General features: G+C 48.6%; 1 protein-coding gene and 1 non-coding gene across 6 annotated transcripts in view; one reads left to right on the top strand and one right to left on the bottom strand.

Annotated features, from left to right (window-relative positions):
• Nucleotides 1–16,191, bottom strand: part of PKNOX1 (PBX/knotted 1 homeobox 1) — a 38,597-nt gene extending 22,406 nt beyond the window's left edge. The window contains exons 1-3 of one of the 5 annotated variants that reach the window (XM_016218275.2): nucleotides 14,588–16,191; nucleotides 4,121–4,189; nucleotides 2,977–3,083 (exon numbers count right to left, since the gene is read on the bottom strand). In XM_016218275.2, coding sequence (XP_016073761.1) covers nucleotides 2,977–3,027 — 51 coding nt within the window. In that variant the 5' untranslated portion in view covers nucleotides 3,028–3,083; nucleotides 4,121–4,189; nucleotides 14,588–16,191. The other 4 variants (XM_016218273.2, XM_016218269.2, XM_016218272.2 and 1 more) reach the window with 4 other exon arrangements.
• LOC148092962 (small nucleolar RNA SNORA51) lies at nucleotides 2,509–2,640 on the top strand. Its single transcript, XR_015714720.1, has one exon. It is a non-coding gene; the product is annotated as a small nucleolar RNA SNORA51 (small nucleolar RNA).
• Nucleotides 16,192–16,722: the final 531 nt, after the last annotated feature.

Below are 16,722 nucleotides of genomic sequence, written 5' to 3'. Positions count from 1 at the left end.
TTTACAGAAATAGTATTAAATATAAGAGGAAGTCTTCAAGATATTATCATTTAAATTGCTTTAACCTAGCGATGTTGTTTCTAAGTTAGGTAAAAAGTATTTAAATCCCTAAACATAAAGAATTTAGTTTACACCCACAAAATTGCCGCAGTGAACTTGTAATTACCCATGAGCAGATTACCTCCCACACCTGCCCAACCCAGATGCCATGCCTCTGCCCCTCAAGGAAGCAGCATGTTAGGTGAACTGGGGTGGGGGACTCATCCCCAGGAGACACGAGAGCCGCCTCATGGACCCTACCCTGACACCCAGGGGCTGGGGCCGAGGGAGCAGTCCTCAGACCTGGGCTCTCCAGCAGTTCAGAGGGGCAAAGAACACTTCCATTCTGCTACCTTTAAGTGGTACAGTGTACCTGAGAAATTTTTCTCTCTTAAAACAAAACAAAAGACTAAAGAAATGAACTAAAGCCCACGTAAACAGTCTTTCTGGAGGGAAATCTGACAGTATTATAAAAAAGCCTTAAGAGGATTTATTTCAGGGTTATTTTTTTAATGACTGTGAAAAAAGGGAAACCTGAATGTTCAACCTTGGAGGAATGGCTAAGTAAATTTGGTATATGTCTACTGAATAATATTAAGTGCTTAAGTTCTCGCTCAGTTGGTTAGAGTGTCATCCTGATATGCCAAGGTTTTGGGTTCAATTTCCAGTCAGGGCACATAAAAGCAGCAACCAATGAATGCATAAATAAATAGACCAAATCGATGTTTCTCTCTCCTTCCCCCTTTCTCTCTGTCTCTAAAAGTAATAATAATAATGCTCTCAAAGAATTTTCCATGTTGTGAGGAAGTGACTGGCTATTAAAATCAAGGGATTCCCTACCCCCCGCCCCACCGCTGTGCCCGGCACTGCACTGGATACTCGCTGCATCAGGGCACAGACAGGGAGGCAGACAGAAGACAGATGGGTAAGCACAGAAGACCATCACTTAACAGAATACGTCAGAAGATGATCATTGTTAGGAAGGAGAAAAAGATCAGAGAAAGCTGTAGTGGTAACTGGGGCGGGCAGAGGAGTCTTCGCAGAAAGGGGTGATTTGGGCAAAGACCTGCAGGACAGGAAGGAGCTGGCCAAGTTGTTGCCCAAGGGAGAAAAAGTGAAGGGAAGAGTCAGGGTCACAGGGCAGAGAGGTGCCCAGGAGTGGGGCAGGCAGAGGAGAGTGCACTGCGGGGGGGGGGGGGGGGGGGGTGTAAGAGCAGACCTCAGCACAGAGAGAGGAGTCATTATTAAATTTGTGTGATAGAAACGAAGTCACTTGGAAATATCGAGGGACTTCCAGGTGAAAAGAGCAGGCTGAAACAGAATTCTCCACCTCAATTCCTGTAAGAGGAAAAACCCCACACACAAAACACTTAAAAAAAATTTAAAAGCCCACAAAAACAAATAAAATCTCTGCAACAGCAACCAAACCAGAAATGGTGCAAAACTGGCCACCAAGGAAAGACATGAGAGTCAGCAAGGGTGGGTTAGGGAGGCAGAGACTCAGGTCCTAACTGCCTACCTGGAGCCCACCTGGAGGCTTATCCAAAGGGGGGCATGTGACCACCTGTGGGTGAGTGAACCCTGCCCAGATTTGATCAGGTGCTCGTGCTCACTAAAATCCTCAAGGAGAGAAGAGAGCTGCTGGCGTGGACTTTCTATCCCTGTCTCCTGACTATGAGGCAGGTGGGAAGCAAAGGTAAAGCTGAAAGTCTTTAATGGAAATCAGTTCCCAGGTGGGGAGGGGGTGGGAGTGGGGTATAGGGCGTCCACGGGGGGTACATCTGTAATACTTTTAACAATGAAGATAAATTTTTTAAAAACCAAGAAATCAGCTCCCAGGCTCCAGAGAAAGAGGGAGAATGGCCCTGACTGGGAGCACACGGAATTCCCAAGACTTCAGGTGTCCCAAGAAACGCTGCACAAGTCCCAGTGAGCCCCCTCCTTCCCAATTCCTTCAGGTCACAGAACAAAACACCAGTGTAGCTTCAAGGAAAACCACATTACAGACAGTGAGGGGCTGTCAAGAAGCCACCTATATTATCCAAAAAAAGTGGGGCAGACACAGCCAAGGGCATGAACAGAGGAAAGGTAAGATAGCAAAGCACTGCAACTAAGCCACATGTACATTAGGACAGTCCCCTCTGCCTCTCACACCTGGGGATATGAAACCATACAATTCCCACTCAGATTAGCAGCCATCTCCATGGGAAGCTGTGATTATCAACACCACCAAGTTTTTCTTTAAAAGCAACAATACTTGCTAACATTGACATTAAAATGTCAAATTCCTGGGCCTCCCGGTGCTTACCACAGGCTGTGTTTGGTTTTTTTAATTGATTTTTTAGAGAGAGAGAAGCACGGATTTTTTGTTCCACTTATTTATGCATTCACTGGTTGCTTCTTGTATGTGCCCTGACCGGAAATTGAACCAGAAACCTTGGCATATCAGGATGACACTCTAACTAACTGAGCTCCCTGGCCATGGCCACAGGCTGTGTTCTTACACTGACTGTACAGAAAGAGGAGGCAGAGGAAACTCACCCCACATACACCTCAGCCTGAGCCCTTTGCCTGGTCTGTATTGTGAACAGGGGGACACAAAGTCAAGAAGGTTTGGGATCTGACTTGTTTTCACTTCTTCCAGGCAAAGGGTAGATGTGGAGAGAGCTGAGGTTGTAGCTTTATTTGAGATATGGCAGCTGGGCCAGGGACTGATTGTGGCTCTAAAAGAAAGTATGATTTAGGGGAGTGAAAATTACTAGCAATCTTGGTATCACTTGGAGATAATTTGAACAACGTACAATAAATGCATAATACACTAAAACTGAACCTGCAATCTCAGGGAAATTGAACTATTAATACACAAAGCATTGCTTGTATTTTAGTACCAGGTCCACTGACAGTAATTAAAACGCAGAATAAAACTTAAGCTCTCACTTGTTGCCCATCTTGATAGCTGTCTATGCTTAATGTCTGTGTAGCCATCATGGTTAGTGAGTTTATTATAAAACATTAAATCATCTTGGGTCAAAAGTAAATGGTGTCTGGAAAACAAAAGCAGAAAAGCATCAGTTAATAACTGCAGTGCATTTTTGGTCCCCCTACTCCACAGCATTCATGTAACTTTTTAAATACGTATTTTTACATGGAGGGAAAAAACCACCCTTAACTCTGTGCGATAAGCCAAATGCTACCCAGCATCACCCTGCTTCCTCGGGGATCAGGTTTGTTCCTGTGTGAGCCCGACTGGCTATCAGGTTTGTCAGCCATTTGGATTCATTCACTCATCCGCCCAACTGTCTAGTGAGTGTCCGCACATGCAGGACACTGTTCTAGGAGGCCCTGCTTTCCTGGGCAGACAAGGCCAACGGCTAAGGGACCACAGACAAGAGGAAAGTCAGGCAGCACACGGTGTCGTGACAGGAGTGAAGGGGCTCCCCAACTTGACAGGGCAGGCCCTCTGAGAAGGTGCTGATATGAGACCTCAAGGACTGGACCCAAGGGCTGCTGAGAGAGGGAGACTGGAGCTCAGACAGGAATGACAAAGGGGTGCTCAAGGAGGTTGGGGGACACTCTTCTAACATCTGTATGTTTAGAGGTGGAAACAACGGCTTGTTTTCCTGGCAACACGCACAGGTGTCAGAAGGTGTTGAGAGGAAGAAAGCCAGACGGGGACAGAGAATGACGGGGCAGGGCCACTGATAGTTCCTGGGAGAAACATAGGGCAGGGAAGGAGTGAGCTGCCTGTGACACCTGGAGGCAGGCGCAGCAGTGCCTGGAGGGAGAGCCAATGTGGCTGAGCAGAGTGGTGAGGGAGGAAGGGAAGGGAGGGAGCAGGAGACACGGAGCCAGTTTGCAGACACTCGTGGGCCGTAGTGAAGACTGGGTGTTCCTGGGAGGGTCTTACATCTTAGGAGGGTCTCTCTGTGAGGGACAGGCTGAGTGACTGGGGAACACACAGGGTGGGGGAGTGCTGCCATGGACAGGCAGGGGGCCATGTGGACAAGGGGGGCCTGGGAGCACAGGGTTTGCAGGTGGCCTGGGGTTGGGTGTGGGAGTGGGGTCTGGGAAGGGTTCCCACCTGAGCAACTGGCAGAGCAGAGCCGCATGTCCAGGTGAGGAGCAGATGGTGAGGAGCAGGTTCTGTGGCCTGGGAAGAGAAAGCAAGAGTCAGGACACTTTAGGTGTGAGATGCTCTTCAGAAATCCAAGAAATATAAAATCAGGGTGTGGTTAGTATGCACAGAGGGGTCAAACTGTGTCCTCCACGATATGCCCAAGTCCTAACCCCCAGTTCCTGGAAATGGGACCTTATCTGGAACAGGGTCTTCACAGATGCGATTACTAAGGATCTTGAGATGAGAACATCCTGGATTGAGGGGAGGCCCCAGATCCCATGACTGGTGTCCTTTAAGGGGGGGGACCTGAGACCCACTGAAGGGAAGGCTACGTGAATCAGGCAGAGGCCGGAGCTGTGCTGCTACAAGCCAAGAATGCCCGGCCACCAGCTGGCACAAGGCCTGAGCCTTCAGAGGGAGCATGGCCCTGTTGACACCTTGATTTCCAGTCTGGCCTCCAGGACCCTGAGAGAATCCATTCCTGTGGTTTTCATCCACCCAGTTAGTGGGACTTGGTTACGGCAACCCCAGGACTGTAAGGCAGTAAGTGAAGCCACCAAACTGCACAAGACCACCCAGGAAGAGAGAGGAGGTGGGCCATGTAAGAAGGCTGGCAAGACGGGGGACCCAGCACAGAATGAGGAGTGGCAGCTAGCAGGACAAGAGTACAACCAGGCGATGCCACTCACACTGGTGGAGGAGGGGGGCCGAGGAGGGGGTGCCGGCCAGGTTACTACAGCTGAGGGAGAAGACAAAGGTCATGTGCGGACGGGAGAGGAGAGAACAGAGCACAGATGCAGACGTGAGCAAAGACCATCTTCATCTTTGTGTCCTTTGGTGCTGTGGCCTTTGACCAACCTCACTGTCTTTAGTAAGCACATCAAAGCCTTTTTGTTAATGATTGTCTGTGTTCCCTAAAATGTAACCATAAATACTTTTGTTAGTCATGGCCAGGATGGCAACCGAGATGTATACCAAACTGGTGACAGTATCAACACCAGGAGGGATGGTCCCTGCTGCTACCGTATTCTTGTCCCCTAGTCAGTCATTAGTGCCTGAGTTACAGCATAAAAACAGTGCAGTAACAGGAGTCTGCACGGGGAGGGGGATACAATCTACACAAACTGCTAGGTTCTCAGTCTGCTCTGGGCCCAATCTTCCTGTAAGTACATTACCACTTAATAAATTCCATTATATTCTATGGAGTTAGCTGCTTCATGAATCTTTCTGTCTGAAGATACCTTCTCGCTAAAGTGGCCATTACACCTATGCCCCACCGTTGGACAGCGGGACTTGGCAAACCCCCTTCTGGGAAGGGAGCTCGTGTGTAGTCATCATGACATTGCCTTCTCTGGCCTCTGAGATCCCCAATCTTGAGAGAGGCCCCACACATCTGTAAACTTGTTACTGAGTATCTCCCTAGCCCTCCTCCCAGTGCCCTGATCCACCCTGTGCCCCAGGCCGAGACTCCAGCCTGCACCATGGCCCACACCTCAACCAGGGCAGGGGCTCCTGTGGCCTCTAGTCCTACCCTCCTTCCCTCCATTCTCCGCTTTCCAAAGTACAAATCTGGTCCAAACCGCCCTTGCAGATTGAGTCTCAGGGGTGACCCTTGTCTGTCCCTGCCCTCCCACAGCAGCCCCCGGCCAGCCCCTCCCCCACTCCAAGTGTGGACACGTTAGAGGGATGGCCGTCTGTGGCTCCTCCAGGAGGCCGCGGCCTTGCCCAGCCTGGTAGTTCTGCCCAAACACTCTGGCCTTCTCTGAGCATGGCCAGCTGTGCACACACATCACCCACACCACCTTTCCCCATGTCTTCGCAGTGGTTCACCCCCACCCAGCAGTTGGAAACAAGAGTTGTCAGTATGAATTCAGGGTTTTTAATGTCCATGGATATAGAGAAACAGACATAGATCTGTGTATCTCACACATTCACATATGTGTGTATATATACACACATGCATGAAAGCACACACATGTTCCTGGCTCTGTCCACTGAGAGGGCCTAGGAGCAATGATACCCAGGAGCAGTGAGCACTTAGCACCTATATTTTGGTTGATACATATAATTCTCAATGAAAAGAATCAAAATTCCTCAGAAAAATGGCTGATTTGATTCCAGGGCTGGGTACAAGATGAGCCTGAAAGTTGTGCTCAAAAAATTATAAGGGTGCCCTGGCTGGTGTGGCTCAGTGGTTAGAGCATTGATCTGCACACCAGAGGGTCACAGGTTTGATTCCCAGTAAAGCACGTACCTGCGTTACAGGTTCAATCCCTGGCCCCAGTCGGGGCACGTGAAGGAGGCAACCGATCAATGCGTCTCTCTCACATCGATGTTTCTCTCCCCCCCCCCCCCCCCCCCCCCCCCCGCTTCCTTCTACTCTCTTTAAAATACAATGGAAAAAATGCCCTCACTCCTCAGGTGAGGATTAAAAATATATACATTAGGGGCGTATGTCAAAAGGGGAGACAAACCAGCTTGCAGGTGCTCTCACCGGCCAAATCTGGGACAATTTAAGCAACAAAATACAACGGTAACTGGGAATAAAACAAGAATCTGCAAGTCCATACTGAAAGACAAACGAACAAGCGGGGGGAGCTCTAAACTGCAGTCGCATTCCGACAATACGCAGACAAGCAGGGGGTGGATTCGATCACCACCACTGCAGACCTCACGGTGACCACTGCTTCAGGCAAGAAGTGTCACGGGCCTCACTGCTGGCCAGTGAACGCGTGATGAGGCCAGAAAATGCACGTGGTCCCAGGAGACCTGCCACAAGGCAGTTACTGTCAGTTACAAGGGAAATAGTAACTTCACAGTGGAGAGACCTGGTAGAAAACACCTCAACCAAAAGGTGAAAATTCACAACAGTAATGAGACAAATGAGCAGGATGGGCTTCCCCAAAAGGGCACAGGTGGAACTTCTGGGCAGATCTGCCTAATCCTGAGGATGTGCTCACAACCAAAAAAAACCCAAAAAAAACCGAGGGAGCTGGCTAGAATGGCTCAGTGGCTGAGCACCGACCATGAACCAAGAGGTCACCTGTTCGATTCCCGGTCAGGGCACATGCCTGGGGTGTGGGCTCGATCTCCAGCAGGGGCGTGCAGGAGGCAGCCCAAGTTTCTTTCTCATCGAGGTTTCTCTCTACCCCTCTCCCTTCCCCTCTCTCTAAAATCAATAAAAACATACTAAAAATAAAAAAGGTGAGAGAATTGTTATGAGTTAAAACAACCAAATGCAGTATGTATACTGGTCTAAAAAACAAAAGCTGTAAAAGACAGCTTGGGAAACAGATGTGATACGAAGTTGGTCCGAGGCAGCGTGAGACTGTCAGACGCTGTGATAATGCTGTACGCCATGGTAACACCTTCGTTTTGAGGAGCAAGGGCTGAGATGTTTAGGGGTATGGCCAGTTTTGTTAAATGTTCCATGTAATTAAAGAGAATGTATATTTTATGTTTGTCGGGCCCACATTTTTATACATACCCATTAGCCATATTACTTAAATCCTTTGTATCAGTGGTTCTCAACTAGAGATGACTGTGGCTCCCAGAGGACATTGGCGACATCCAGAAACACTTCTGGTTATCACGAGGGAGAGGGGTAGCTACTGGCATCTAGTGAGTAGAGGCCAAGGATGCTGCGAAACACTCTACAGTGCACGGGGTGGCCGGGTCCCAATGCCACCAGGCCCAGGTTGAGAACTCCCCCCTCCACAGCCCTCCTCCTTTGCTCCTCGTCTGAGGCTTGTTCAGTGTTATAGGATCACTGCCCGTGTGTGCAGAACTGTCAGCTTTCCCTGTTTCCATCAACCTTTATTTTATATATTTCCAAAGCTTGTCACGTTAGTTAATGATGAGTAACTGTACCGTTGAGAAGTCTGAAGTACTCCTGCAATGCTTTCGCCTCGGGCCCAGTTCCATCTGGCATTAGCATCGCTATGCCTGCTCCTTTTTGTCAGGACTGTTTTCCATCCCTCTGTTCTCTCTCTTCATGCTAGGTCTAGATGTATCGCTTACACACAGAATTTAGCTAGATTTCTTTTTATTTTTTTTTTACTAAATCTGGAGTTTTATCACCTGAGATTTAACCCTTTTACACAAATTGTGGTTACTGATAAATGTGGGCTCATCTGTGCCTTCTTATATTAGCTGTTTTTTTCATGTACCAAGCAAGCTTCCTTGTTTTCTTCTTTCCCCTTAACCCCCTTTGTGGAAATGATGAAGTTCTTCGTTGACCCATTTTCCCCTCTGGAACCTGGGAGTTACACACCATCTTCAGTCTTCCGCTGGTTACTCTCACACTGCCTAAAACAAACACCTATATCCAGATCCGTTTCAACAATCCTTGTTCTGTCAATGAAACATAAACGTACACTCATTACACACTTGACTGTGCTCTCTTCAGTGACTGAGACTTATTCATCTTTTTTTTTCCCCAATCCTCCCCGAGGATATTTTTTCCATTGGTTTTCAGAGAGAGTGGGAGGGAGGGAGGGAAGGAAGGGGGGTGGATAGAAACATCGATGTGAGAGAGACACGACTGGCTGCCTCCTGCACATGCCCTTACCAGGGCCAGGGATTGAGCCTGCAACTGAGGTACGTACCCTTGGCCAGAATCGAACCCAGGACCCTTCAGTCCACAGGCTGATGCTCTAACTACTTAGCCAAACTGGCTAGGGTGAGACTTACTCATCTTTATAGGCTCAGTGCAAGTAGTGAGTACACAACAATCTGGAAAGCAAACACCTCTAAGATCATTTGCAAACACTTTTAAAAGACCCTAAAATGAATTTCAGGGCATTTAAAGGTTAAACTTTATTATCTGTGGGTTTCACTTAGCTGTGATACTTCGTTCCCAATTAATGCCACATAACCTGTATAATACCATAAGTAAACACATACATACACATTTAATACTCTACATAGTCATATAGTGCTATGATGGGGGACTTCATCAAACTTAGCAAAGTGTCTCACAGTAACTACTTTTGAACATCTGATTGACTAGTCTAGACAAATCAGGTAATTTTAACGGCATCCTATTAAGAACATAGCTACAAATAGAAAATAGTTAAATGTTTTGTTTGCACTATAATTGTCACTTTCAAAAGAGATGTAACCCAGTCGCTGTGGCTCAGTGGACTGAGCATCACCCCATGCACCAAGAGGCCACCAGTTCCACTCCCTGTCAGGGCACATGTCTGGGTTGCGGGCTTGGTCCCTAGTGGCAGGCATGCAGGAGACGGCCGATGGGTGTTTCTTTCTCTCTCTCCCCCTTAGTATCAATAAAAAAACAAACAAAAGAACAAAAGAGATGTAAAGATAAAGTAGGGGGGTAGCTTCTAGAAAGGAAAAACAAAGCCCTGGTAAGCCAAAGACCAGGAGGTGACCCTGGTCCAGGCCTACTGGGGCCCAGCCCCTTTCCCGGGCGCCCAGGGCTCAGCCCAGGGGGGTCGGCTCTCCAGCAGCCAGTTCACACAGTGCTCCTCAGCCCCAGGACACAGGGAGAGTGGCACACAGAAGCCCTTGCGGAAGGAGCCCTCCTTGCTTTCCCAGTGGCACCTGGGTCTCAGAACGGCTTCCGGAAAAGATGGCACCATGAGAAACAATCAAACTCTATACGCTGACTTCAGCAAAGCAGTGTTTCTCAGGACTCAGATGTCAACAAAAGGGAGGGAAAAACAAAGGGGCAATGAGGCGATGTGAACTGGTTGTGAAAGCAAAGATTTCTAGATTTAGCTTTTAGTACTTATTCACATGGATTCCTTTATGATTCTAATTATGATTTAAGAACTATTTACATAGGCCCTATTTTTTACACAGGTGTCATTACATACCAGTCACAGCAAGATACAGTCCACTAGGGGACAATATCCTACCTTCCCCTTTATTATTCACATTTCCCCAACAGACTTACACTATTTGATTTCATTTATCCAGACTGGCTCGAATTTGTTTCAGCTGAGACCTGACTGAGGGGTCAGCAAATTTTCTGTAAAGGGCCAGCTAGTAAGTATTTTAGGCTTTGTGGGCCACATACTGTCTCTACTGCATATTCTTTTTCCTTCACAATGTATCATGAATGGCAATCGTGGCTCTTGGCCCAGAGGCCTGTAATTTGCTAATCCCTGGCCTAAAATATAGCTGTCCAAAGAGACATGTTCATAACTTATTTTACCCACCAAAAATTTGCTCTCTAGCTCAGCCAGTGTGATTCAGTTGGTTGAGCGCTGTGCCATGCACCAGGAGGTGCCCGCTGGATTCCAGTCGGGGCACATGCCCAGGGTGCAGTTTCCATCCCGAGTAGAGGGCGTGCAGGAGGCAGCTGATGGATGTTTCTTTCTCCCTCTCCCTCTCCCTCCCCCTTTCTGAAATCAATAAAAACATATTTTGTAAAAATTGCTCTGCAACTCAGTTGTGCGGACATCAAGTCTTTTGCATTTTTCCTTTGATCTACAGACAGGCCCAACGCAGTAGAGCAGCTCCATCCTCCAGAGCCGCCACGCAGGCGAGGGCTTTCCTTCTCAGCAGGGCACCTCCCCAGCTGCTCTCAAAAGCTGCTTCAACTAATGAGCACAATCAATTCCACTAACAGAAACGCAGGAAATTCCAGGGTAACTTCAGCTTTCTCGCCTGTGAGATGGTTACAGAGCCAGGAGAGGACTGGGGACACAGCAAGAGTCAGGAGGCATCTGCAAACTACATCTCTAGGTTTTCTTTGTGGTTGCTAATCTCTCCTCAATACACTTAATTGATGATTCTTGTCCAAACTAAACCGCTAATATGAATTCAGCAAGCTGTCACAGAATCCAAGAAAGCTTTCAAAACTCTATACTCGAAAAAAGAGATCTTTTCCAAGACACCTTTTAGGACACTAAACTGTCCGTCACTACAGTTCAGTGAGTGGTCACCTACCCGTCCCATCTCCTATCCAGGCTTCACTCACAATCCCCACCCAGCGAGGGGCTCAGCCAATAACGCAGTCCGAGGAAAACACTGCCAATCAATCACTTTATTTTTCGAACAAGGTTTAGGAAGGTCCCACTTGAAGTTTAATATTCAAATAAAATCATAGACATTACATTCTGTTAACACAAAATCCATCCAAAAAACATTTCCAAGCCAAAAGTCCACATATGTTCACTAAAGACACTGCAAAACTCTAACCACTAAGGTGTTTTAATGGTTTTGGGGCCTGTTTTAGTAAATTCTGAACTGGATGGTCTATTACAGCTGGTCGAATTTCAATTCGCATCACAGCTTTGTTTTTAAGACCTTGACTATCATTGGCATCATTAAAAAGCTGACCCTCAAACCTTTCCTGATGTACTTGTTATTAAGGGTCAATGAAGACTTTTTATGAAAAATACGAACCCCAGCCCTTCGAGGCAAGGGCCCCTCACACACGCTTTCTTCCTTGGCACTGCCTGAGCCGAGGGGCAGCACCTCAGCAATGGGCCCAGCAGCGATACCACCCTACCCGGGCCCCTGGGACTGACCGAGCCTGTTAGGCCAGAAGACAAAATAAACATAGAAAACTTAAAAAGCCAGAGATGCTCAAAAGGCTCCGCCACACAGGCACGGGCATAAAATGATCAGAAAAACAAAACGAAACAGAATCACAAAATTGTGAAGGTATCTTAAAGTTTTAAAATGAAAAACATATTTACCTGGTTATGTAAATATATGAAAACATACACAATAATGGGGACCAAAAATACAACACAAAATAGCTTAACTGACTAATACATGCAAACGTACACATATCCACTAAACTCAGGTTCCACACAATGCATTTTAGGAATGCTGTTTCAGATCAGTAGTTCTCAACCAGGGGTGACTTTTTTGTCCCCCAGGGGACACTGAGCAGTATTGAAAGACATTTTTTATTATTGAAACTGGGGCTAGTGTCCCACTGGCATCTAGTGGGTAAGGACCGAGAATGCTGCTAGAACCTCACAAGACACAGGACAACCTCCACAGCATACACATTTCCAGCCCCAAATGTCAACAGTGCCATGGTTTACTGCGGCTCTGGAGTGCCGCAGGGGTATTTCCACTTAGGCTGCAGGAAATTCTGCTGAAATGTTTGTTTGTTTTTTAAAAAGTATACAGAAACACATAATTCAATTTAGAAGGACACAAAATTAAATTCCTAATTTTTTAATGCAAAAAATACAAACCTGGCCCTAGCCAGTCTGGCTCAGTGGTTAGAGTGTCAGCCTGTGGACTGAAGGGTCCCAGGTTTGATTCCAGCCAAGGGCATGTACCTCAGTTGCAGGCTCGATCCCTGGCCATGGCCAGGGCACCTGTGGGAGGTGGCCAATTGATGTGTCTCTCTCACATTGATGTCTCTCTCTCTCCGTCCCTCCCTCCCTCCCACTCTCTCTCTGTAAAGCAATGGAAAAAATATCCTCAGGTGAGGATTTAAAAAAAAAAAGTACAAACCTTGATAAAATGTTAGACAAAATACAACATATATTGAGAGATTAACAAGTCTCACTGAGGCATTATTTTTGTAAAAGTCTAATCAGACTGTTCTGGAAACTGGAATCACAGCACCTACCAATCCACAGTCCCTTCCGAGTGACCCAGCCCCACTGCAGACCCTGCTGGGGGGGCAGCTGTGCAGATGGCAGGAGCCCACCCCTCCCTGGGGACCAGACAAGGCAGCCCCCAAGAGGGCGGAAGGAGGGAGCCTGCCACTCTCTCCCTGGGGTGCACTGGGAAACAGGAAGAAGAGGAGGTGGAGCTGGGCCAAGATGGAAGGGGGCAGAACTTGCAGTTGACAGTGTGCAGGAGCAGACAGTGGAGAGTCAGCGTCCAACAGAGTGGGAGGGCCAAGACCCAGGCACACATGCAGATCCTGCCAGGGCCCAAACTCAAGGACCCCAGACTCCTGGACTTGAGGTCAGCCTGCTCTCTGCCATCCTGAGACCTGACTAAAACAGTCTAATCATTCTGTGTCAGTCACAGACCGCAAACAAGAAAAGCAGCATTTCCAGCAAACATGCCCAAGGCCTGACCTCACACGGCTTTACTGGGCCAGAGGGGCACCAAAGACACCTGCCTTTTGGGTGATGGCATCACCCTAAGCAGAAAAATCTCCCAAGACAGGAGCACCATCAATCCATGCTGAGCAGCTAACCCTAAGGAAAGGGAAGGCAGGCCCTGGTAGCTGGACCTATCAGGACGACTAAATCCTATCATTTAGAGAAAAACAATAAAATGAATCCAAATGTTTTACTAGCTCACAGGCCCTCAGTCTCTCAATCTGGTATATCAGTAGTTTTCAAGATTTTGAAAAAGCTCCTGAACCTTTTCTCCAAGGAATCCTAGAGTTAAGCTGCTCTGTCCCCTGGACAGGATAGCACATGGCCCTCTGAGTGAACTTCCCAGAAACAATGACTATATTGGGGGGGGGGACACACACAAAGGGGTGGCTGGTGGCTGGCAGCTGGCTGGCAGTACCCTACGCAAACTCTGGGCAGGACAACATGGCAGGTGCAGTAGCCTCATTTGACAACCTTTGCAGCCAGGCCTTTCCACCAAATGATAATGTTAATCAGACCCTGCATGTTTATTCTAACGATTTCCAGTTCAAACTTTTTCTACGACTGTGTTGATATTTCCACTTTCTGTGTTGAAGGGGAGCAGAGTTTGACCCCAAAATATGCCACTTTGGGATATTATTTTAGGCTGCTTAATTTTAAGAAACAGCAGACCTGAGAGAAGCACCAAAAACCCAGGAGAAGTTACCCGCTGTAAAACACAATTAGATTTGTAAGGGCAACCTCCATCTGTAAGGGGGGTTTCCCTCACTGTACCTGTCCTGCTTTCACTATCAGAGAAGACAGGGACTTAAATCTGCAGCAGGTGTGCTGTGCTTTGCCCAGTCACCTCTCATAGCAGACTCTCCATCCTCAATGTCATCTTTTGCGCTAGCTGAAGGTGGTACTTAAGATGGCTTTCACTATTTTGGCAAGTTACTCAGTGTTCCTGGGTCTCTCCAAAGTATACATGTTACTAAACTTTGTTTTTCTCCTATTAATCTGTCTTCTGTTAACTTATTAGTCCAGCCCAAACTTGAAGGGCAGAGGATGATTTTTCCTCCCCAACAATGTCTTCTTAAACAGCTTGTACAAAACAGAAGGCTAACTTATAGCTGTGAGTCGTGTCACACGGGTCTAAGTGCACCCTTGTGACTCCTGCAACTTCCCTCACCCTTCATGACCCCAGACTGCTAAGTTCATCAGTACAATCATCTGAGGAAGGAAAAAAGGGCACACACATGTTCCTACTAACGAATGGGCTGAGGGCAAGTCAACTTCTGGTGCAGAAGTTCTGAACTTGGTGTCTGTGAACCTAAGTGACAAAAAATATAACATCTTTATTTGCAATCACCTCTGGCTGAAATCTAGTACTCACTCAGTTATGAGGGTCGACATTAAATCCTGGAGTCCCAGCAGACCCTGCAGCTTCTTCACCAACAGAAATCACAAATCTCTTCACAAGGCATCAGAGTTGCTTCAGAAATCTCACTGTCACTTATCTCCACTGCAGAGAAATTACTGGAGCCAGGGCTCAGTCTGTTACTAATTCAGCTAATGAGGGGCACGTGAGGAACTTCTTCACATTTGGTTCAATATTTTGATAACTGTATTTATGTATAATGTGTTCTCTTCTTGACCCTATTTTATCTAAAACAGCGATTTTTCAACTGGTATGCCGCAAGAATTTTTAAAACATGCAATACCTGACTATTTAGTCAGGGGCACTGACCTCTTTTCCCTTAGACTGCCAAATTAAAAAATGACAACAGCAAACACAACAATAGCCATCTAGTGTGAGGCAATCAAAATTAAACCTTTTTTTTTTTCTCTTGGTCAGATCACTAAAAAAATATTTTTTAGTAATTAGTTTATGTGTGCCATGAGTTGAGAAAGGGTGAAAACCGCTGATCTAAAACATCTTTATGGAGAGCCAGGTGGGACCCAGGAAAGGCCCCTGAGGGCAGATGCTTTGCATCAGTAGCAGTTTCAGGGTTTTCTTCTCAACAGTTTCAAAATGCTTAACAATTTGCAACAACAATGAAAGTTCCAACTAGAATGTTACGGCTCAGGTAGTACTCTTCTAAAGTTACAATACACTGATACAAATGTAAATAGATGTAAACTAGACGGCACCCCTGCATCCTGCTGACACCTAAATGGCGAGCACAGACCCTGCCCTGCCAAGGGCTGGTCCCCACCGCCCTTCACCAATCGCCATGCCCACTGCCACGCTCCGGGGGAGGCGGCTCCTCCGGACGCTGGGTAAGAACGGACCCCGTCGGTGAGCATCACACTCGGGCACGGCCGTCAACGCCGGAGGGGAGGCGCACACGCCGCCCTGCCCCCCGAACCCCGGGAAAAGGGGAGGGAGCAGGCAGCGCGCGGCAGCCCGCCGCCCTCCAGGCCAACGTACCAGCTACGGGCGCACCACCAACGACCACCGGCCAACATCTTTGTCTCACCTCCATTCTTCCTTGGGACAGTTAGGACATACTGTATAAAGTACTATGTAACTTATTACAACATGAGGTATAGTATAAATATATTCCCTTTTGCGGTATATCAGGAAAAAAAAAATCACAAAGTTATATCCAGCTAAAGTGAGGGTTCCGTTTACCCTAAAGTGGAAAGTGCTCACTTCCTAAGGAAAAAAAACAGTAGCTTTTATAGAAAGCTAGCTCTTCCCATCTAAATTAATTCAAGTCTACCCCCTGACCCGCCAGATCCATCCTGGATGATGGAGCTCACCAAACGCGCATCACTTATGGGCGCCCCCAAACGATCCGCCCTCTGTCCGCAAACACCGGTTCTAAGAAGTACTTAGGGGTCCACCCCCGAAGGGGACCCCTACCTGGCGCCGCGGACCCACTTAACAGGGCATTTCCAGAGCCACCAGACGCAACCTGCCCTACTTGTCCCGACGCGACTCACGACTTCTTCCTCGAGGAACGTGAAACTCCCGCGAGCGCCTGCCCACGCTGGACACGTCCACTCACTATTTCAAACTGGCCGCTCATCCCAGGCGAGACCTTCGCAACGGCGCCCAGACCCGGGCGCCCGGGCCGGAGGCACAGGGCCCAACGCCCCGCCACGCCGCAGCCCGCCTCCCTCTCCGGTCCGCACCCCCGGGCCCGACCCCGCCCGACCCCGCAGGGCCAGCGGGACCCGCACCGCCGGAGGCGCCCGACTCGGGCGCGCCCCGCCTGCAGCCGCAACCGCCATCTTCCCGCTCCCGCCCCGCGGTGCACCCCCCGCGGCCGCGGCACCAACCGCCGGGCCCGCACGGCCCTCCCGCCTGGCCCCGCCCCCGCCCGCGCGCCCCCGCCCGCGCGCCTCCCGCCTCGCCCCGCCCCCGCCGCGCGCCCGCGCGCCCCCAGCCCTGCCCCGCCCCCGCCCGCGCCGGGGCGCGCGCCGCGCTCCGTGAGGGACGGTGAGGAGCGCGCGCCTCACAACGGGCCCCGAGCGGCGGCGGCAGCGGCGGCGGCGGCTTCCAGAAATTTCCGCGTCCGT

This window comes from Miniopterus natalensis, chromosome 6 (genome assembly GCF_054644295.1).
Source record: "Miniopterus natalensis isolate mMinNat1 chromosome 6, mMinNat1.hap1, whole genome shotgun sequence".
NCBI lineage: Eukaryota > Metazoa > Chordata > Mammalia > Chiroptera > Miniopteridae > Miniopterus > Miniopterus natalensis.
This window is presented reverse-complemented; position numbering and strand designations above follow the sequence as displayed.